Source organism: Talpa occidentalis, unplaced genomic scaffold (genome assembly GCF_014898055.3).
Source record: "Talpa occidentalis isolate TD23 unplaced genomic scaffold, MPIMG_talOcc4v2.1 talOcc4.17, whole genome shotgun sequence".
NCBI classification, from domain to species: Eukaryota; Metazoa; Chordata; class Mammalia; order Eulipotyphla; family Talpidae; genus Talpa; species Talpa occidentalis.
In genome coordinates this window covers 56,793,357-56,815,156 of record NW_023601754.1, presented here as the reverse complement: position 1 = coordinate 56,815,156, position 21,800 = coordinate 56,793,357, and the positions used below count along the sequence as shown (strand labels likewise).

The 21,800-nt window shown below is 44.4% G+C and overlaps 1 protein-coding gene across 1 annotated transcript in view; it reads right to left on the bottom strand.

Moving 5' to 3' along the window:
* ATL3 (atlastin GTPase 3) overlaps positions 1–21,800 on the bottom strand; it is a 35,534-nt gene that overhangs the window by 4,750 nt on the left and 8,984 nt on the right. The window contains exons 2-12 of the mRNA XM_037517730.2: positions 20,240–20,454; positions 19,980–20,123; positions 15,185–15,289; positions 13,713–13,763; positions 9,403–9,459; positions 8,540–8,632; positions 7,744–7,882; positions 3,798–3,925; positions 2,535–2,591; positions 1,607–1,678; positions 811–1,242 (exon numbers count right to left, since the gene is read on the bottom strand). Of these exons, the coding sequence (XP_037373627.1) occupies positions 811–1,242; positions 1,607–1,678; positions 2,535–2,591; positions 3,798–3,925; positions 7,744–7,882; positions 8,540–8,632; positions 9,403–9,459; positions 13,713–13,763; positions 15,185–15,289; positions 19,980–20,123; positions 20,240–20,454 (1,493 nt within the window). The remainder of the gene's footprint in view (positions 1–810; positions 1,243–1,606; positions 1,679–2,534; positions 2,592–3,797; positions 3,926–7,743; positions 7,883–8,539; positions 8,633–9,402; positions 9,460–13,712; positions 13,764–15,184; positions 15,290–19,979; positions 20,124–20,239; positions 20,455–21,800) is intronic.

The following is a 21,800-nucleotide window of genomic DNA, read 5'->3' as shown; positions in this document are numbered from 1 at the left end:
TCCCAAGATGATGGCCGCGGCCCCGCTCTGTTACTGAGGTAGGATGAGCAGCTCTCCCGCTGTCCCTACACACTCCTGACCTAACTGATCTACTCAAACCAGCCAGAAAAAGAAATCTGCTAAAAGAGTAGATCTGCTAAAAGAGTAGATCTGAAAAGTCCTTATCACAAGAAAATGCTTTTTTCTAACTACATATGGGGACAGATGTAAACTAGTCTTATCGTGGTGAGACAGTAAGATACAAATTTCACATCACTGTGTGGCATGCGCAAGACTAATGTTATGTGTCAATATTATACCCCCCAAAAAAACAGAACTGAACCAGAGCCTCAAGGGTCTGTAAACCTGGAGACGATAACAAAGTCAACATCACAGGCTTTGGGAAGATTTTAGGTGAAGGAGATCCCATCCATTAAAAGGACTCCAAACAACATTTTAAGTTCTTACTTTCCAAAGCTCGTGATTTCCAGTGAAGCCCATCAATCTTGGATGGGAATATATAATGAACGTAATAAATGGATATAATCAGAAGAGCCTGTGAACAACACAGCGTGTCTTAAGTCGGAGTCTTTTTTTTTTTTTTTTTGCATAAAAGAGCAGCTTTTAGACACAGAAACAAAATATTAGGAAAACATACATACTAGCAACCTAAAGGATATTCAAACATAAAGGCTATCAGGAAAAAATGGCCACAGTAGGTTCCTCAGACCTTCTTTCACTATGAAATGCTCCCACACAGAAATATCTGACAACATAAGCACAGACACGTACAGGTTGTCAACCCCGGGCTCCTCAGGCCGCTCCACTTACCTGCTCTAACACAAATGCTGCACCAGAATCGATAGCTCCGCCCAGCTCACGGTACTGGCCAGAATACCTGATGTAGCCCCAGGTGAGAAGCGCGATGAGCAGCAGCCCGATCACACAGTTGAACAGCTGGGCCACGACCTCCAGCCCAACGAAGCCAGTGAGGCCGGAGGCGACATACAGGGCCATGATGCCCGCGAAGAGCACGGCAGGCGTGCGGAAGGTGCTGAAGACGTTCTTGCTGCCGTTGTGCTTGCAGAAGTTCTCGTAGAGCTCCTTGAGCTCCTCCTCCAGCTCCTGCTGGTAGCGGAGGCTGAAATCCTTCCCACCCATCTTCTTGGTCTTCTGAAAATGGTCGAGAGCGAGCTGCCTGAACTCAGCGTGCTTCTCCTCTAAAATGTCTGGAGACATGTAAGGTTTCTCTCCTCCGCAGACCTAAAAAGAATAAAGACACAATATATGGAAGAGCCCTTCAAAGTCCAGTGCCCAACAGAACAGGAGGAAAGATGCTGCCCGGATGAGAGCACCATGTGAGAAACTAACTTCCGAGTGATGACCAGGACCATGTTGGGCACCCCTTTCTCTGAGAAACAACTTAAACACTGAGGGTGCTGGGCCCAGAGAGACACAGACCCAGTAAGGAACACCATCATTACAAGGCCCGACAAGGGAGAAGGGCGTGACTCAGCTCCAGAGGCCAGTCGCCTTTAGGACACTCAGCAGGACCCAGTGTGAGCTGCTGACATGAGCGACAACAGCCGGGTCACAGATATGTCAGAGGAGGAATCATGCCACGTACCTCCTCCATGTGTTTATAATAAATGTCCTTGGCAGAGGCTGCGGCTGCTAAGTTGTTGGCTTCAGCAGTGGCCTTTCAAGAAAGGAAAGCATGAATCACAAACCCTTCCTCTTTCCGCATCCTTCCACCAATAAGAAGTAAAAGTTTCCGCCATTCTTTCTTTTTTATTGTTCTTCTGGTTTTGGCTTGGTTTTCTTTGTAGGTTTCCATTTCATACAATTTATGAAATAAAATATACCTTTTCTGACAAATTTTCTGCCAAAACAATGTTCTTATACATAAGAATCCTTACGACACATTAAACTTCCAGAAATATCACTTCCTTTGCTTCAGCTTTAAACTTTTTTGATGTAGATCAAAAAAAAAGGAAAAAGCTATCTATATGACATCAATTCCAGGCTCGAGCTTCCTTTGTAAAAATGTTTTGCTACTAAAGAAACAAACATTGGGCAATAAATGGCCTCATGCTCAGCTCATGAGAAAGAAATTGTAGCTTGAATAAAATAACACCTTGAAAATATCAAAATCTTAAAAATAAGACCAGCTGGAAACTAGAAAACCAGCTGTAAATTTGTAAATTTACTATTTGTAGATTTGCAAATTTACTATTTACTAAAACAGGAAGATAACAGAAAACAGAAAAATGACTTGTCGATATAACTGGGTATGTTTTACCTGTACAGAACAAAAACTGTTCTCCACAGTGTGTATGGTGGGAGGCCAGGCCCAGGGAGGCCGTCCTGTCTCAAATGTACCCCACCAACACAGACCAGAAAACCGAAGGCCGTCTCACCACTAGAAAACATGCCAGACAGTAACAGGTCTCTGCAGAATGGGAAGGGAGAACAACAGTCTTCTGGAAGGATCCTGCTTACTGCCTGTGTCTCAAGCAGCCAGACTCTCATTCAGGCCGCAGAGAGCTGCTTACCTGGAGCATGGATTTGGGGTGAGGCAGATCTTCTCCTTGGTAAATTTTAATATATGCCTTAGGGTAGGAACATACACACAATTATGAAAAACGTCATCTGTCTTATTTAAAAGTACTTTCATTTTTAGAAACAACTGCATTTTCTTAAAGATCTAGATTTCACACCCAGGAATTAGCAAAAACACAACACATCTTTAAGTGCATGTTAGCATTTTTAGCTAACTAAATGCTCCCACACAGCATGAGCCCACAAGGCTGGCTCCCCGCAGACTCCCCATGCACACTGGCTGCCGCTACCTGGGGGCAGGGTGACCATCCGCCTTGAGGGGTCATGTCCCATCTAGGTGCCGGCTCCTACTCACAGCCACTTCCTACCCATCTCCTGTCCACATCATCTTCCTTGAGGAACAATCTTCCTTTAGCCACAGTAATTGCTCCTCTAAAAGAGTGCAAAGAACATCTCCTTGGTTCTTAGCTGATACTGCCACCCAGTGGCCCACTCGTGGAAGGACATAGATGTCTAAAAGTGCCCTCTCCCCGGTGAAACCTGCCCTAAGTTTTGTTTTTTTTTTAAGATTTATTTATTTATGCATACAAGAGCTGGGGTACAGGCTAGAGATGCAGGGGGTGAGAGGATCCACCAGAGACAGAATGGGGAACAGAACAGGCAGACTGACTGAAATACACTGCTGAGGGGAGCAACAGGCGAGCCAGGAGAGTTTCTCCCTGCCATGTGGGTTTCTCCCTGGCCGGCCAGGGATTGAACTCATGCTGCAGAGGCTGCAGATTGCTTCATAGTGCAGTGCTTAACCCCTTGCACCATCAGGAAGGCCCTGCTCTAAGTTTTAATTTAAATTTAAATTCAAGTTAGTTTAGGGCCTCCCCGGTGGCGCAGCGGTTGAGCGCTGGATTGCGAAGCTGCCTGCAGCCTCTGCAGCGCCGGTTCGATCCCCGGCTGCTCCCCGGCCACCGGAGGAGGGTCCCACATGGCGCGCAGACCTCTCCTGCCGCCCGCTGCTCCCCTCAGCAGTGTACTTTGGTCCTTCTGCCTGCTCTGCTCCCCACTCTGGTTCCGGTGAATTCTCTCACCCTCCCCCGCTTCTGACTGTACCCAGTGCTTGTATAAAAAATAATAATAATAATAATAAAATAAATAAATCTTTAAAAAAAAAATTAAAAAAAAAAATTAAATTCAACTTAGTTTAAACCTAGATCAGTTTTGCCCAAAATCAAACATTTCCAATAATTAAAACCCATACGTACCTTAAAATACTCCAACAGCCCCCGACAGGTGACTTTTGAGCCATTGATCTCCTTTTCCATTAAGTTAGCCGAGTTTAATACAAATGGTATCAACGTCTGTAACTGCTCTTTGAATTCACCAGAAACATCTGTTCACAGGACCATGAAGAAAGAAGCAATAAGCCAAAGAGACGTATTCAACCACAGTGAGCATAGAACAAAACCCTCACACTCCAGCTCAACTTCACATGTAAAGGAATTTCAATTCCAAGAAACTAAATATGTATGTGAGCATGTGTGTGTGTGTGTCCCCGTCCATGTGAGTGTATGAGAGTCAACACTTGTGTATGTGTAAAGAAAAGGATTTTCTAAAATGAGACTTAGAAACAAACTCAAAGGCGAGAATCAACCACATGAAGACTAAGGCACCAGAAAGAAGACAGCAAGCAACAAGAGGAAAGGCGCCCTCTGCAGCTCATAACTAGCAAAGGGTCGGCCATGTCTAAGACAAGCACAGGATCTTCACATCACAGAGAAAAACAAGCAACTCAGCAGCATCCTTCTGCCCACCTGTGCCTATGCAGGTGCTCCTCGCCACCAACTCTCTCCCTCCGCGGGGCAGCAGCCTCCTGCCTGCCCATGACCTGCACCAGCCCAGGCTTCTCTGCACTGACATCCCTCAGCAGAGGCGGTGCTCCTCAAGGCCGCCTGCCTGCGACCACGCAGGCCTCTCTCAGCAAACCTGTCCCTGTCGGGACAGCCCTTTCTGCCTGCTTGTATCTATGCAAGTGGCCTTTATTCTTCTCTCCCTTTTATAATAAACCTGCCCTTTTGGATATAAAAGAAAGAAAGAAAAACAAGCAGCTAAATTGAAAACTGGGTAAGCAGGAATTTCACAGGAAAGAAACATGAATGGAAATACATACATGACAACATATATAGTCTCATTAGTAATAAATACATTTTAAGACCACAGTGATAATAACCAAACATTGCCCAGGATATGGATCAATGAGAAATTTTATAAACACTGATGTGGGGACTATAAACCAGAATACCTGCTTTGGAAAACAATTCGGCATGACCTAATAAGGTGAAGACATACACTCTAACATCCCAAAATTCTGCTTTAAAGCACATATCCTTGGGTAACTCCAGATTCAAAACTAAAGAAACTTATTAAACTCTTAAGTTAATCAAATATATGTAATTTTTTTTAAATCAAGGGCAGAATAAGCAAAATGTAGAGTAGTGATTGTTTATGTGGGGAGGCAGGGATGACTGGGAGGAAGCACACAGAAATAGGCAACAGTACTGATGTTCTAGACATGGGACTGGCAAACTAACAGCGGCTGGATAAACTATGGCCTGCTATTTGGAAAATAAAGTTTTATTGAAACTCAACCATGCCCATTCATTCACATACTGACTACCGCTGCTTTCTTGCTACAACAGCAGAGCTAAATAGTTGTATGGTTCACAAAGCCTTATAGTATTTACTGTCTGGCCCATTGCAGGAACAGGTTAACTTCAATTCATTTACAGATATAATATGCTAATGAAGTGAGATCAAACTGGATTAGGGTGAGATGTAAATCCAGAAAGTGGTATCCTTGCAAGAAGGGAAAACTCACAGATATACACAAAGAAGGTGTCCAAGTGAGATGGAGATAGAAATTGGAGTGGAAAAAAAACAAACCACCAGGAGTGCCAGGCTCTGCCAGCAACCACCTGAAGCGAAGAGAAAAGGTTAGGACAGTTTCTCTTGTGAGAGCCCCAAAAGGAATCAACCCTACTGACACCTTGGTTTCTAAATTCTGGCCTCCCAAACCATGAAGGAACTAAATCTCTATTGTTTTAAGTCACCCCAGTTTGTGGCAATTTGTTAAGGCAGTCCTAGAAAACTAATGCATTATGCACACCCAAAAGTGATACAGAATGTCAAGGGTTTTTCAACAGGGTTATAGAACTTTAAAGTTCTTCCTGAGCTAAACAGACACTTCTCCGAAGAAGACATACAGATGGCCAACAGACACATGAAAAAGTGCTCATCATCACTTTCATCAGGAAACTACAAATGGCCCTTAACAAAAGACCAGAAACAGCAAGTGTTGGCAAGGATGTGGCAAAAAAGGAGCCCTCATACACTGTTGGTGGAATGTAGACAGCCTTTCTGGAAACAGCACAGAGGTTCTCAAAAGATTAAAAATAGGATGACCATAGGGCCCAGCATGGCACCACTTACAGCAGCCAAGTCATGGAAACAACCTAAGTGCTCAAAGACAGATAAGTTGATTAGGAAGATGTGGTCTATATACACAGTGGAATATTACTCAGTCATAAAAAAGACAAACTCTCGGCATTTGAGACAACACAGATGGAACTGAAGGGGATAATACAAAGCAAAATAAATTAGGAGAAAGACAAACAATGGGTGGTACCACTTACAGATGGAATATGGAGAAATAAAACACAGGGTCAGACAAAACCAAACCAATAACATATCCTAGAAATCGGACTGTAGAATTGAGGAAACACGATGGAGAAGGGGAAGGGGAGATGCAGAGAAGAGAGAGAAGAGGGGGCACAAGCAGACACTGGTGGAGGCTGAGGATGCTTTGGTGGTGGGTGTGGCGTTGTGACAGGCTCCTGAGGAGGTGTGATTCTTGCCTCTGAATCATATACAGTCATACAGTGCTGTAGATCAGTTACCTCAATTTAAAAAAAAAGCAAAACGCATAGAAATGGAGTAGACTGGTGGTTGGCAGGAGTTTAAAAAAAAAAAACAACAAACTTCCTATTTTCCTATATTCTAGAACAACATAACATGATTAAAATGCTTTAAAAATATGGAGGAATGCCATTTTGTATGTTTATGCCCCATCATCTGAAACACTCTGAGTCAGGAGGAAAAGGATGAGGGGTCATGCTAACCCACCCCTCCCAAACATCCTCAATTAAGAATTCTACTGGGCATCTTCCCTGCCAGTGATGAACAAAGCAGAGTTTAGGTTTGGTGAAATTACGCCTAACAATGGCACTGTAACCCTAAAAGAACACATCACCTACACACGCAACTTCCTCTCCCTATTTAACCTCTACTATAACTCAAAGCTATGATTATTTCCATTTTACTGGGCTCAGGTAAGTTTATAGACAAAAATGTTTAGTTTATCTCACATGTAAACTGAGGGCTAGCCATCAAGTGACTCAAAGTCTCAATGAACAAGGAACCAAAAATAAGCAATGAGACCCAGGAGCCCCGACTCTGGTCTTGCTAAGCGCCCTTGGAGTCAGCAATTCCTGACACTGAAACATGTCCCAGTACCAGGTTTTGCAGTGACTACAGGTAAGATGAACCACAGCTAAACCATGCATCATGTTATCTTTCTTGAGGAAATATTTAACCTTCCTTTATTTAGCACTTTCAACTCTTGTAAACCAATCATCATAGCCTGTCACTTGGGAAGGTCATCGCTGGACATCACCACCCCCATGAAGGTGAACTGATTCTGACAGTCACAGTAAAGCAGGAATGAATTCCAAGCTAGACTCTGAATGCTGTTGTTTCTAAGAAAATACACTAATCCTCTTAAGCATTCAGTGGACGCACAGTTCACATTTTCTGGTCACTATTTAATTCCAAAGATCAAAACACATTTTTAAAACATCATCATATGGGCCTCCCTGGTGACACAGGGGTTAAAGTCTCAGCACTATCAAGCTATCGTAGCCACTGCAACACGAGTTCGATCCCTGGCCAGGGAGCTGACCCACATGGTACAGCAGACCTTTCCTGTCTCACCTGCTGCTCCCCTTAGCAGTGTATTTCCATAGATGCCCACTCTGTCTCTGGTGAATCCTTTCACCCCACCGCACTTCTGGCCTACACCCTAGTTCTTGTATGCATAAATAACTAAAAATAAATCTTAAAAAAAAAAAAAATAAAGCATCATCTGTAACACACCTTTCAATTTCCCATCGAAGTCAGGACTTGTTGCCACCTGGAGCCCTGGATGTGGCAGGAGGAAACAGGTGACTTTGGAGAAACATGAGTGGATGTGATTTCGGACACTCTGAATTTCTTCATGCTGGTGCTCTTTCACCTGCCAAGGAAGACCACGATTTACAACAGACCACTGTGTTTCTTTCCTAGGAACCAACAGTTGGCACGAGAAAGCAAAGAAGACTTTCTAAATCTCATGGGTCACAGTGGCCCATGTTTCCAGTGGGAAAACTCAGAACCCTACAAAGCAATAAATGTACAAATTTGGTTAACCATGGCTTGGTTCCTATAGCTACCAAAGAACAGGTACTAAAGGATTTCTTAAAGGAGCATTGCGCAATACTTAGGGCAAACAAGAGAAGGTTTGTGAGCATGAGGGGGACCTAGCCAGTTAGTAGTGACCTAGCCAGTTAGTAGTGTCTTAGTAGTGACTGAGACAAAAGACTTCTCTGTTTTCATTTTGGAGAACAGGCTACGCCTGTTTATGTCCATCCCAAAACAAAAAGATTTTGAATAAATACAACAGAAATGAAGTTTGAATGTGACATTCTAAAGGCACATACTCTATAGTCCTGGGGCACATGTGCCCAGACCCATCTTCTCTAATCTTAGCAGGACCCATATTAGTGTGTACTAATGTTCATAAATATTTAATACACTTAATATCATTTTCCATAATCTTCTAAAAACAACAGCTATATGCAAATGAGAGAGATCAGTACTTTTAGGTGATTCCTCAGATTGTAGTCCTACTTACCTGCAGACGTTTATCCAAAAAGGACATTCCCCCCTCTAGTCCATAGCTGTATTCATAAGGAAAACTCCAGTCTCGAACTAAAAACATCAATGTCTTTTTAGGAAAAGAGCAGACTAGTTAAAATGTTGCATAAGTGCATTTTCAAAATAACAAATACTTCTCTGCATAATGCCAGCTTCTTAGAGGGGGCAGGAAGATGTGCTGAAGGGTTTATCTATTCTGCATGTCCCTATCTACACTGCAGGCACATGGACAGGCCAAATGTGAGATCAGTATATCCCATCTGCTATTTTTGATCCCATGGATTTATGGGAACAGAAGGAAGAAGCGGATGAGAAAATGCTAAATCTGGGGCTCTGATCTAAAGGCAAGTATGGGGAATGTGCTAAAAGATGAGAGAGGAAACAATATGGCAATAGCTGCGTACAAACCCAGGCCTACTTTCAACATCAGAAAGGAGAGGGAAAGTACATAATAATACTCCAAGCTCATCCACTCTGAGGTCACTGTGCCTCCCCATCCTCATGAAACAATTAGCTATAGCAGAGGTCAGCAGACTTTTCGTAAAGAACCAGAGAGTAAACATTTCAGGCTGCTGTAGCCAGAAGCAGCCGTGGTGGACAATGCAAAGAAGCATGGCTATATTCCAAGAAAACTTTAGCCACAGAAACTAACCTTTAAACTTCAGATATTTACACATCATGAAATATTTTCCTTTCAATTTTTTTTTCAACCAATTAAAAACATAAAGACCTTTCCTAACTCATAGGTCATATAAAAACAGGCAGCCGGCCAGACTGGGCCTGAGTGCTATCTCTCAACTAAAACAAAAATATGAATTGCATTTATAGCTAATAACCTACCTGGAAGGGTTTTTGGAAAATTTCATCCATCGCCAGACGGCCATATTCTGTGAAGAGCTATAAAAAAGAAGAGTTACAGATTGTCAGGCAAAATTACTTAAAGTGCTCCCGTGGCTATTTTTTAGCAAAGCATTCATTTAACAGACTGAAGACACACAACTTACATAAGGCCACGGTTCCGCAGTTTCAAATGCCCGAGGGAGCTATGAACCTTAAAATACTCTTGGCTATCCCTCTCTCACATCCTACATTCCAGTTCACTAGCAAGTCCAGGACTCACCCACGCACAACGTCCACGTGACTTGGGATACTGCTGGAGTCGCCTGACCAGTCTCCCTAGCTCTGCCCTCACCCGCCCAGACCATTCTCACCACAGCAGCCACAGTGGCGGTTACATACCCGAGGCCAGCCAGGTCCTATAGCCTCCATGCAAACCCCACCACCCCCCAAGTTCACCAGGAAAGCCAGGCCTTCGTGTGATCCAGCCCTACCGCTCCCTCTGCTGTTCCTGGGAATTGGCACACTGCTGCAGAGGGCCCTTGCACTACTGGCTCCTCCTTCTGCCTGGAACATTCTTCCCCCAGATTATCAACACAAGCAGTAACCACACTTCTTGATCTCTTTACTCAAATGGCTCTTTTCCAAAGAAGCCTTCCACGGCCACCTACCTGAAAAGATTATTGCTCGCCATGCAGTACTTCCTACCTGGATCTTTTTTAAATTTTTCTCCACAGCACGTCTTACCATCTAACACACTTCACCTTTAACTTGTGAGAGTTAAGCACAGAAACTCCACAAGGGCGGGAATGTGTGTCTGTTTTGTGCACGATGGCACCTCCAGCAGCAGGAAAGGCGCTGGGCCCACAGGGTTTATGCCATTTAAGTGACTGAAACAACAGGTGCTTTCAGGTCAGGGTTTATACAAACTAAATTTACTCCAATTTCTACATGAAGCCTTACCAAAGGGTATAAAAGCACAGGACGAAGAGGTTGAGAAATAATATGAGAGTAGAGAAGAGTTGTCAAAAACATCTGGAAGAAAAAGTGACAAACTGAGGACTCCCTGGGGTTTGGCATTCTCTGGCCTGCTAAGACATCTGCCAAAGGCACAGGGTCAGATCCTCCCTGTGGCACCCCTGAGAGACTCAGGAGTCAGAAGCACCAGAGGCCCTGCAGGAGGCAGTGAGGGAGTGGGGCTGACAGGTAAAGAAAAGGTTGGAAGTCTTTGGAAAGAGCACCAACACACCCAGATGCTGCCCCCGCCACCCTGTGCCAAGCCTCTTCTTGTCCCCACAAGCAGGAAATGTAGACAGAGAGAGGATGAACCACAAAAATTTGAGCCTTGGATGCCAAATATGAGGATAGGAGTGGGAACCCTGGGCCTCACTGGAGAAAGGCACTTACATCAAAGTCTGCAAACTGACAGAGACACCTTCATCCTCTTGCCCTGCTGGTGTCACAGCCAGCTCCCAGGCAGGAGTTCAAGAATTCTTCTGGTGGAGGGGTGGGGATGGGGGAATAACAGCCCTAGAATAACAGTCTCCAAATGCAGACATCTAGGGCTTGCCGCAAAAATAGCTAAATAACCTTGCCCGGTCACATCGCTGTGATCCAAACTAGTGCACAGGTTACCCCTTCCCCAAAGCTCCAAGTCAGACTGTCAGTGGCTCACTTGCAACTAACCAGGCAAGGGATACCAGACATTTGGGAAAAGCCTCCAGGAAGAAAGACAAAAACTCATGTCCTTCAATTCTAGAACCTCATATTATTGCTTTTGTAATTTCTTTCTCCATTTTCTCTGTTGTCTTTCACTAAAGCATTAACATAGCAAAACTCCTCCTCTCTCTTCCTCTCTCCCACCACCCCTCCTGATTCCTGCTTTTTATCTCTTTATTCAATCTGCTAAGAAAATTTTCTCCACTTTGGGACTCCCTGACAGCCTCAGGATAAGTCTCAGAGCTACCACTGCCACTACCTGAGTTTGATCCCCGGCCAGGGAGCTAACCCACATGTACTGCAGCAGACTTCTCCTATCTCTTCCGCTGCTCCCCTCAGCAGTGTATTTCAGTAGCTCTGCCCGTTCTGCTCTCCACTGTCTCTGATGAATCCTCTCACCTCCCTCACCTATGGCCTACACCCCAGTTCTTCTGTGAAGGACCGAAGTACACTGGAGAGGATCTGCTCTATTTATTCGCAATGCTCATATGCTCTATTTATTGCAAACATCATACTATTGCCTTCCAAACCATGAGTGTGTGTGTGTGTGTGTGTGTGTGTGTATGTATTACATATTATTACTTCATCAAAAAGTAAAACACTGGGCCTCCCCGGTGGCGCAGCGGTTGAGCACTGGGCTGCGAAGCTGCCCGCAGCCTCTATAGCACTGGTTCGATCCCCGGCTGCTCCCCAGCCACTGGAGGAGGGTCCAACATGGCGTGCAGACCTCTCCTGCCGCCCGCTGCTCCCCTCAGCAGTGTACTTCGATCCTCTGCCTGTTCTGCTCCCTGCTCTGGATCTGGTGAATTCTCTCACCCTCCCATGCTTCTGACTGTACCCAGTGATTGTATGTATAAATAAATAAATAAATCTTAAAAAAAAAAAAAAAAAAAGTTAAACACTGCTGGGCCTCCCTGGTGTTGCAGAGGTTAAAGTCTCAGCGCTATCAAGCTATCACCAGCCACTGCAACATGAGTTCGATTCCCAGCCAGAGAGCTAGCCCACACAGTGCAGCAGACATCTCCTGTTTTACCCACTGACCTTTTAACAGTATATTTCAGTAAATCCATCTGTTCTGCATCCCATTCTGTCTCTGGTGAATCCTCTCAGCTACCTCTGGCCTACACCCCAGTTCTTGTATGCAAAAATAAATTTTAAAAATCTTTAAAAAAAAACAAAATATTGCTTAAAAAAAAAGTACTGATACACATAAAATGCTATATACAAGTAAAACAAAACACACAAAACAAAAACAGATTCTCTATTATTCTGAAATCCTAAAATCCCAAGTTAGGCAGCAAACTCATTCAGATGAAATCCTACCTTGAATTGATTTGAGGTTTCTTACAGCCCTTATTTATCTCATTTCATGTAATTAGCCAAACATCTCACTGCAGAAATACTATGTTTAATTAGGAGGCATCATCTGAAGGCCATTCTAGACTAGACTTCATGCTGTATACACCATACCATCTACCTAAAATCCAAAACTGTCAATTCCAAAACACATCTGCCTCAAAGGATTTGAGTAAGGGCTTGCTGCCATCTTATATATTCTATGGGAATATGCATCTATTTGTAATTACAAAGAAAAAGAGAAAGGATATATACAAAGTTGATATAGCAGTTACCTCTGGAAGAAGCAAAGGGGACATCAGCTTTATCCAGGGTTCCCAATAAATAGATAACGGCTAGCCGTTATTAAGCACATAGTATTATTCAGGCACATAACATATTTTGCAAATATTATTGCAATAGCTTCACTACCAGTTTCACAGAATGCCTTTACAGTCCCCTAAAAATCTATTCTAAACATGACAGCCAGAGTAACCAATCCCTTTACAGTATGTCAATAACATCACACCTCTGCTCAATCAGGGCTCCCAATCCCACCCAGAGGGAAAGCCCCCGTCCTTACGTACACCCGCCAGGCATCCCCAGGACCTCTGTGAATGCTTCTGTGAATTCAAGGCTCAGTCTCCTGTCACACCCCCATCCCCACCCACTGGCTTCCTTGCTGTTCCTTGATCCTGCCAAGCACACTCAACCTCAGGGTCTTTCTTATGCTGTTTCCTCCTTTAGATCACTCCCCCCAGAGGTATCTGCAGGGCTTATTTGCTCCTTCCTTCTGTTCCCTGGGTGGTCAACCCCAAACAACCAGCAATCCATGTGCAGAGAGTAGGGTTTACTGTGAACCAAAAACCTTCCATATTTCAATCTTTTATTAAAACTACTCATTTGGGGGCCTCCCCTGGTGGCGCAGCGGTTAGATCCCCGGCTGCCGGCAAGGGTGCCACATGGTGCACAGACCTCTCCTGCAGTGCCCGCTGCTCCCCTCAGCAGTGTATTTTGTCACTCTGCCTGTTTTGTTCCCTGCTCTGGCTCTGGTGAGTTCTCTCACCTGCCTGCATTTCTGACTGTACCCAGTGCTTGTATAAATAAATAAATAAATCTTAAAAAAAAAAACAAAACTACTTATTTGGGGGCAGGAAGGGGAGAGTGGGATTAAAAAAAAAACTACTCAATCATAAATATTTTTCTTAGTCTTAAAACTTAAATGATACGTTATAATGTTAAAATTTTTATTACCATACCTGTAGCTGTTGAAGATCATCTTCCTGAATGTTCTGGGACAAATTATAAATCTAGAAAACAAAAATCCAAATTGATACTACTCTAGCTTACTTCAGACAAGCCCTCAATCTCAATAAGCTTAAAAGCATTGAAAGTTTTGCATATAAGGGCCTCCCCGGTGGCGCAGCGGTTGAGCGCTGGGTTGCAAACCTGCCCGCGGCCTCTGAGGCGCTGGTTCCATCCCCGGCTGCTCCCCGGCCACCGGAGGAGGGTCCCACATGGCGCGCAGACCTCTCCTGCCGCCCGCTGCTCCCCTCAGCAGTGTACTTCGGTCCTTCTGCCTGCTCTGCTCCCCGCTCTGACTCTGGTGAATTCTCTCACCCTCCCGCGCTTCTGACTGTACCCAGTGCATGTATAAACAAAACAAACAAACCAGCAAACAAATAAATAAAGCATGCCTCTATTAAATAAATAAATAAATAAATAAAGTTTTGCATATAAGAAAATGAGGGGGGCCTCCCTGGTGGCACAGGCGGTTGAGCGTAGCGCTGTGAGGCTGTCCACAGCCTCTGCAGTGCCAGTTCAATCCCCGCCAGCCTCAGAGCAACCCACATGGCAAGCAGACCTCTCCTGTCTCACCCGCTGCTCCCTCAGCAGTGTATTTCAGTCAGTCTGCCTGTTCTGTTCCCTGCTCTGTCTCTGGTGAATCCTCTCACCCTCCCACACATCTGGCCTGTACCCCGGTTCTTGTATAAATAATCTTTAAAAAAAAAAAGAAAGAAAATGAGGGGCCTCCCTGGTGACCTAGGGGTTAAGTCTCAGCACTATCAGGCTATCACTGGTGCAGCCTGAGTTCAATCCCTGGCCGGGAGCTGACCCACATGGTGCAGCAGAGCTCTCCTGTCTCACCACTGCTCCCCACAGCAGTGTATTTCAGTAGATCTGCTGTTCTGCTCCCCACTCTGTCTCTGATGAGTCCTCTCACCCCCTGCACCTCTGGTCTAGATCCCAATTCTTGTATGCTTAAATAAATAAAAATAAATCTTTAAAAAAAAAAAAAAAGAAAATGAGGCCTATTCAAATACAGTTTTACCTGTCTTTTGGAAAACAATGTGAAGGTTAAAATCACAAAATCCTCTTTCACAACATGAAATAAAGTTTTTCTAAGTTTTTACCAAACCTACGTTTCCTATTTGGTGTAACTGGTGCCATCTCAATTTCTACTTTTCAAGCTTTTCTTGGAACATTTTATACACAAACACACACACACACACACATATACACACATACATACACACACACACACACATATGAGCAAAATAGAAAAACAGCTTAGGCTGCTTCTTAAGCTTCTAAAAGATTAACTTTTATCTGCAGTCTAAAAACATTTACATCTCACCCAGAGACTGGGAAGACATAATAACTGACACAAGATATACTCCCTTTAGTGTTTCCTCTGTGTTTTTTTTTTTCTTTAGCCAAGTGGTTTTACCTGAACAGAACTGGTCATGGTGCTGAGAGCAAAGATGGTAGCACAGTCTTTCACAGTGGACTGGCTGTCAAATGCCCCCTGGGTATCCATCAGAACGACTGCAACCTAAAAAAAGTAGACAAGACATACAAAATAGGTTGCTGTGAGAAAAGAGAAATGTAAAAAGGGAAAAACTGAAAAGCACAGGTTAACACTTAAATGGCACTTAAGCACCTGCTTACAGGTTCCACAAAATAGTACAATGGTTTAGGTGCTTTGTTTTCACCAGAGACCTTTGCTGGGAAAGACTGTCTGCTCTGACCTGGTGAGAGGATACAAAACCGGGAGGTGAGAGCAACACAGAAGGGGGAAATCACCCCACCTATCCAAACAGTTCATCCAGCTAATCACAGGGATGTTTTTTGTTGCCGAAAAAGAAATAAAAAATATGAATGGACTTAGTTCAAACTTAGGTATATTACAAAGTAAAACAGACGGCATTCACCTGCAAGGCTGCATGGTCCCAAATTTCTAGGGTTTTCTGGTTGACATAAAAAAATTTTAGGTTTATTTTGATCTTTACAAAAGACAGATGCCAAGTGACAGCAGGAGAATTAGATATCATTACCCCCTACAGAACTACGTTTCATGAAGCCTCAGGTTTTCCTAAAATTGAGATTTATGCAAAATGTTAAATATAGTATATTATCCTAAAACTTCTCAAATTCATGTATAATGTAACTGACTCTGAGAGAGGGACTGGGCTTAGTATGTTCAGAAAAATAAGTTAATTCATCAGCAAGGGGCTGATTCTTTATCAAGACAATGGCAAAGGACAACAGGGGGACTTTCTAGGAAGCTCCACTGAGTCCAAAAAGAGAAATATCAGTCAAAATGTTTTAAAGATTCATAGAAGCAAATGCAAATAAAAATACTGTAAGGACAGTTGACCCTTGAACAACGTGGGGGTTAAGAGGTATAGACTTCCTCTCTCCACTCAGTAGAAAATCCATGTGTAACTTTTGACTCCCAGAAAACTTAACCATTAACCTCCTGTTGACTGGAAGCGTTACCAATAACATAAAGGTCAACTAACATGTTTTGTACATTATAGGAATTCTAACAATAACATAAGCTAGAGAAAAGAAAACGACTAGGGAAAACACGTTCACGGTACTAGACTGTCTGTCTCCATAAGTTCAGGTGATGGATTGACTAGAAAAGCCACACACTGGGGGCCTGCACAGGTCAAACCCAAGTTGCTCAAGTATTTTTATTCCTAGAAATGAAGGTTCACTTCACATAACTTGCATGTCAAGTCAAAATGACCTCATTACGTTTATGGATTTAATTTCATATGCCCAACCCACGGTGGTGGAATGAGTTAAAAATACTCAGCAGAAAAGAAAGATAAAGTCAAACTAAATAAAGTCTCCAACCTGAATACAATGGCACCTAAAGGTGAACACAGCTGGCTCAACCCACCCACACTTTATCCGCTTTGTGATGAGAATGCTGTCAAACTCCAAGAGCAATCAAGACGGATCAGGCCACAAGGAGATCCACGTACAAAAGAATGGCCCTGGGTTCCAACTCATGCCACATAAAAGTTAACTCAGAATGGATCAAAGACCATAAAGCACTTAGAAGAAAACTTAAGCATGACTCTTCATGACCCGGCATTAGACAACAGCTCTTTTCCATGGGACACCTAAAATACAAGCAACCAAATACAGAGACAAACTGCACTGATCAAAACAAAAACACGTGTGCATCAAAAGACACTCCCAATAAAGTAAAAAGACAACCCAAAGAATGGAAGAAAGTATTTGACAAGACTCTGGTATCCAAAATACAAAGGGGGGTCCTCCCCATTGGCGCAGTGGGTTGAGGGCAGCGCTGTGAAGCTGTCCACAGCCTCTGCAGCGTGAGTTTGATCTCCGGCCAGCCAGGGAGATTCCTACATGGAGCGGGAGACCTCTCCTGTCTCGCCCACTGCCCCCCTCAGCCGTGTTTTCGGTCCATATGCCTGTTCTGTTCCCTACTCTGTCTCTGGTGAATCCTCTCATCCTCCTGCGCCTCTCGCCTATACCCCAGTTCTTGTATAAATAAAATGAATCTTTAAAAAAATACAAAATACAAAAGGAACAATTTGAAAACAAAAAGACAACCCAACAAAAAGATGGATTTGATGTGAACATATTTCTCCCAGAAAAAAATAAATGTTTAATAAGTACACGAAAAGATATCAACATCATTAGTCAACCCTACTACTGCACACCTACCAGGTGGCCTATAATCAGAAAATGAACAGTATCAGGTGTGACCAGGTGTGCTGAGGTGTGGCCAGGCGGAGCAAGAGAGGAGCCTCCTACACCGCTGGTGAGACCACAGGGCGGTGCAGCTGCTTTGAGGAACAGTTCAGCAATTTGTTAAAGGGTTAGACGGGGGTCTGTGATGCAGAAACTGTACTCCTAGGTATATCCCCAAAAGAACAGAAAACATATTTTACTCCTTCAAACTCAGTAGTGAAAAGCCCAATTTAAAAATAAGGACACGGGGCCTCCCCAGTGGCGCAGCGGTGAAGCGCTGGGTTGCGAAGCTGCCCGTAGCCTCTGCAACGCCAGTTCAATCCCCGGCCGCCGGGTGAGGGTCCCACATGGCGCGCAGACCTCTCCTGCCGCCCAGACCTCTCCTGCCGCCCGCTGCTCCCCTCAGCAGTGTACTTCGTCAGTCTGCCTGCTCTGTTATCCCCTCTGGCTCTGGTCAATTCTCTCACCCTCCCGCACTTCTGACTGTACCCAGTGCTTGTATAAATAAATAAATAAATCTTTTTTTAAATAAATAAATAAAAATAAAAATAAGGACATGAATAGATATTTCTCCCAAGAACATACATGAAGCGGCCAAAAGGTACTATAAGAAAAGGTGTGCGTCAGCCATCGTCAAGAAAGCACAAATCAAACCACAATTTGACACCCTCTCCCAGCTGTGAGGGGGCGACTATCAGAAAACAAGAGCTAAGCCATGGGGAAGGTGGAACCCTTTCACACGCTGGTGGGCCTACAGAATGGTGTTGGCATTGTGGAAATGGTGGAGGAAAAGTATGATTGTGCATAAAATAAAAAATAGAACCACCTTATGATTCAGCAATCACACTTCACTTCTGGAGATAGAGCCAAAAGAACTGAAATCAGGATTTTGAAAAGATATCTGCAGCCCCAAGTGACAGCAGCCCTGCTAACAACAGTTAGCACATGGAAACAGCCTGAAAGTCCACCTACTGACAAGTGAAGCCCCCCGGGGACACACACCACGGGACACTTTTCAGCCTCAGCAAGAGGGCCGGGGGAAGACACCAGCCACACATAACAGCAGGGATGAACCTGGAAGGATGCTGAGTGAGGTGAGTCAGTCAGAGAAGAACAATCACTGCTTGGTTCCACCTCGAGGGCCCTACAACAGTGAGACTCGGAGAAACAATTATATGGTGGGCACCAGAGCTGGGGAGGGAAGGAGGTGCGACTTCAAGTTTTGATTACCAAGATACCTGGGTTCTAGTGGTTGCTGTGCAGCCCCGTGTCCACGGGAACACCATGACCTGTACACTTAAAGATTTGTTAAGAGCAGATGCAATGTGGGCCTCCCCGGTGGCGCAGCGGTTGAGCGCTGGGTTGCGAAGCTACCCGCAGCCTCTGCAGCGCCGGTTCGTTTCCCGGCTGCTCCCCGGCCACGGGAGGAGGGTCCCACATGGCGCGAAGACCTCTCCTGCTGCCCGCTGCTCCCCTCAGCAGTGTACTTCGGTTCTTCTGCCTGCTCTGCTCCCTGCTCTGGCTCTGGTGAATTCTCTCACCCTCCCACGCTTCTGACTGTACCCAGTGCTTGTATAAACAAAACAAACAAACAAATAAATAAATAAATAAACATGCCTCTATTTAAAAAAAAAAAAAAAAAAAGAGCAGATGCAATGTTAAGTGTTCCTACCCCAGTAAAAACAAAGAAAAAGAAAACATTTCCAACACAAAAACTAGCACACAAATGCTCATGGCAACACTATTCATAACAGCAAAGAAATGGAAATAACCCGGATGGCCTTCCCGGGAGGGCAGGGTGAACGTAGCGGGCACATTCATGCCACGGAGCATTGTTCAGCCCAGAAAGGAGGGACCTTCCGAGCCGCACGGGCCTGGAGGACACTGAGCTGGGTAGGGAAACCAGATAAAAATGACCACACAATGCACGACCCCATCTGTACGAAATGTCCAGAGGAGGAAGACCCCTGTGGCCAGGACCTGGGAGGACAGGCGTTTGAGGAGTGACTATTCAGGGTACGGGGTTTCTTGCAGTGGTAATAAAAATGTTCTGGGCTTCAGCCTGTTGAAGAAATAATTGGGGCCTCCCCTGGTGGCGCAGCGGTTGAGCACTGGGCTGGGAAGTTGCTCGCAGCCTCTGCAGCACCGGTTCCATCTCCGGCTGCCGCGAGGGTCCCACATGGCATGCAGATCTCTCCTGTCGCCCGCTGCTCCCCTCAGCAGCGTATTTCGTCAGTCTGCCTGCTCTGCTCTCCCCTCTGGCTCTGGTGAATTCTCTCACCATCCTGAGCTTCTGACTGTACCCAGTGCTTGTATAAATAAATAAATAAATCTTAAAAACAAAAAAGAAGCCTTACATTACTACTGAATTATATTCATGCTCATCTTTAACCCATCTATTCATATCATTTTGATAAATTATTTTTAAGTTGGATTATCCCAGCACCCATTACAGTTCTCATTTTGCTGCTCTTGCACTACCTGTAGATCGTTTTCCGCCTTACCTTCTTCCCACCTGGCTTCTCCACAGTGAAAACTTCACTCCAGATCTGAATCCCCGTGGTTTCTGGGTCAGAGCCCCCTCGCCACGAAAATCCTGTTAATGGTTCTTCTGGGTCACCCAACCAATTTGAATGGCCACCTTCCTTCTATTGGAGAAATAAAATCTCCATTATATCTTAAATTTTGAGTTCATTTATATATCAAGGATAATTCATGAGCTTATTTTGCTCTTTGGGTATAAAATGAAAGAATTCTAGCTCACCTGGGAGTATAAGTATCGTAGCATGAAGTCCAGAAAGAAGGACTTGCCCTTCCGGAAGGCACCAGCCACTGACACCACCACGACATCGAGGTCCCGGATGTGGTCCTGCAACAGGATGCTGGCCAAGGCTTTCTCCTCTAGCTCAAAGGAATGCTGGTCTTTCTGAACCAACACCACCTGCACTGGGCCAGGTTTTCCACTCTCCATGGCATCACCTATTATCACAAAGAAAAGAATGACCTTCAAGTATTTCTAAAATATGTATTTGTGGGGCCTCCCTGGTGGCACAAGGGGTTAAGTACCACACTATGAAGCAATCCGCAGCCTCTGCAGCATGAGTTCGATCCCCAGCCGGCCAGGGAGCAGCCCACGTGGCACAGCAGACCTCTCCCATCTCACCCACTGCTCCCCTCAGCAGTGTATTTCAGTCAGTCTGCCTGTTCTGCTCCCCATTCTGTCTCTGGTGAATCCTCCTACACCCCCGCATCTCTGGTCTGTACCCCAGTTATTGTATGCATAAATAAATCTTTAAAAAAAATATGTATTTCTGAACAGAACAGGGCACACAAGAGCATTAACCATAAAAGTAAAAATGATAGGACCTCCCTGGTGGCACAAGGGGTTAAGTCTCAGTACTATCAAGCTATCACCAGCCACTGCAGCATGAGTTTGATCCCCAGCCAGGGAGCTAACCCACATGGCGCAACAGACCTCTCTTGTCTTGCCCGCTGCTCCCCTCAGCAGTGTATTTCCGCAGATCTGCCTGTTCTGCTCCCCACTCTGGTGAATCCTCTCACCACCACCCCTCGGCACCTCTGGCCTTTACCCCAGTTCTTCTGTGCATAAATAAAATATACCATTATGGGGGTAAAAATGCAAACCACAGATTAGGAGAAAATACAATAACCATATGCAAGGAATTCATAGCAAGAATCAATACAGAAATCAAGAAAAGACAAATATTTCTATTTCACATATATTAATGGGCAAAAAGATCATGAACAAGCACTTCATTAAAAAGACATTCAAATGATCAATAATCATATGAACAGGTGCTTTTACACCACTACTTTTCAGAGAAAGTAAGCCATAATGAGGTGCCACTACTGGCCCGCTAGACTGGAACAAATTTAAGAGACCAACAATATGAATTGGTGGAGAAAATTTAGCGCAACTAGAATTCTCAGACTTTCTGGTGGAGTATAACCCCCTGGGAAAACTGTTTAGCAGTAACCACGATGATTAAACACACAATGACCCAGCAATTCCACTCATAGGTGTACACCTAAGAGAAAGGCTCATGTCCCACTAAAGGCACATATACCAGAATGTTCACACCAGCTTAACTCAGAACAGTCCAAAACTGGAAATAACCCAAATGTCCATTAGCATTAGAAGGGGTGCCTCCCTCCACTAAGTCGTTCGCATACATTATTTTATTTAATCCTCAAGGTAATTCTAGGAGGTAAATAATACTGCCCCATTTTAAAAATAAGGAAACTAAGACTTACAAAAGTTAAGCATCTTACCCAACAGGTCCTGGAGAAAAGCTTGGAGAGCT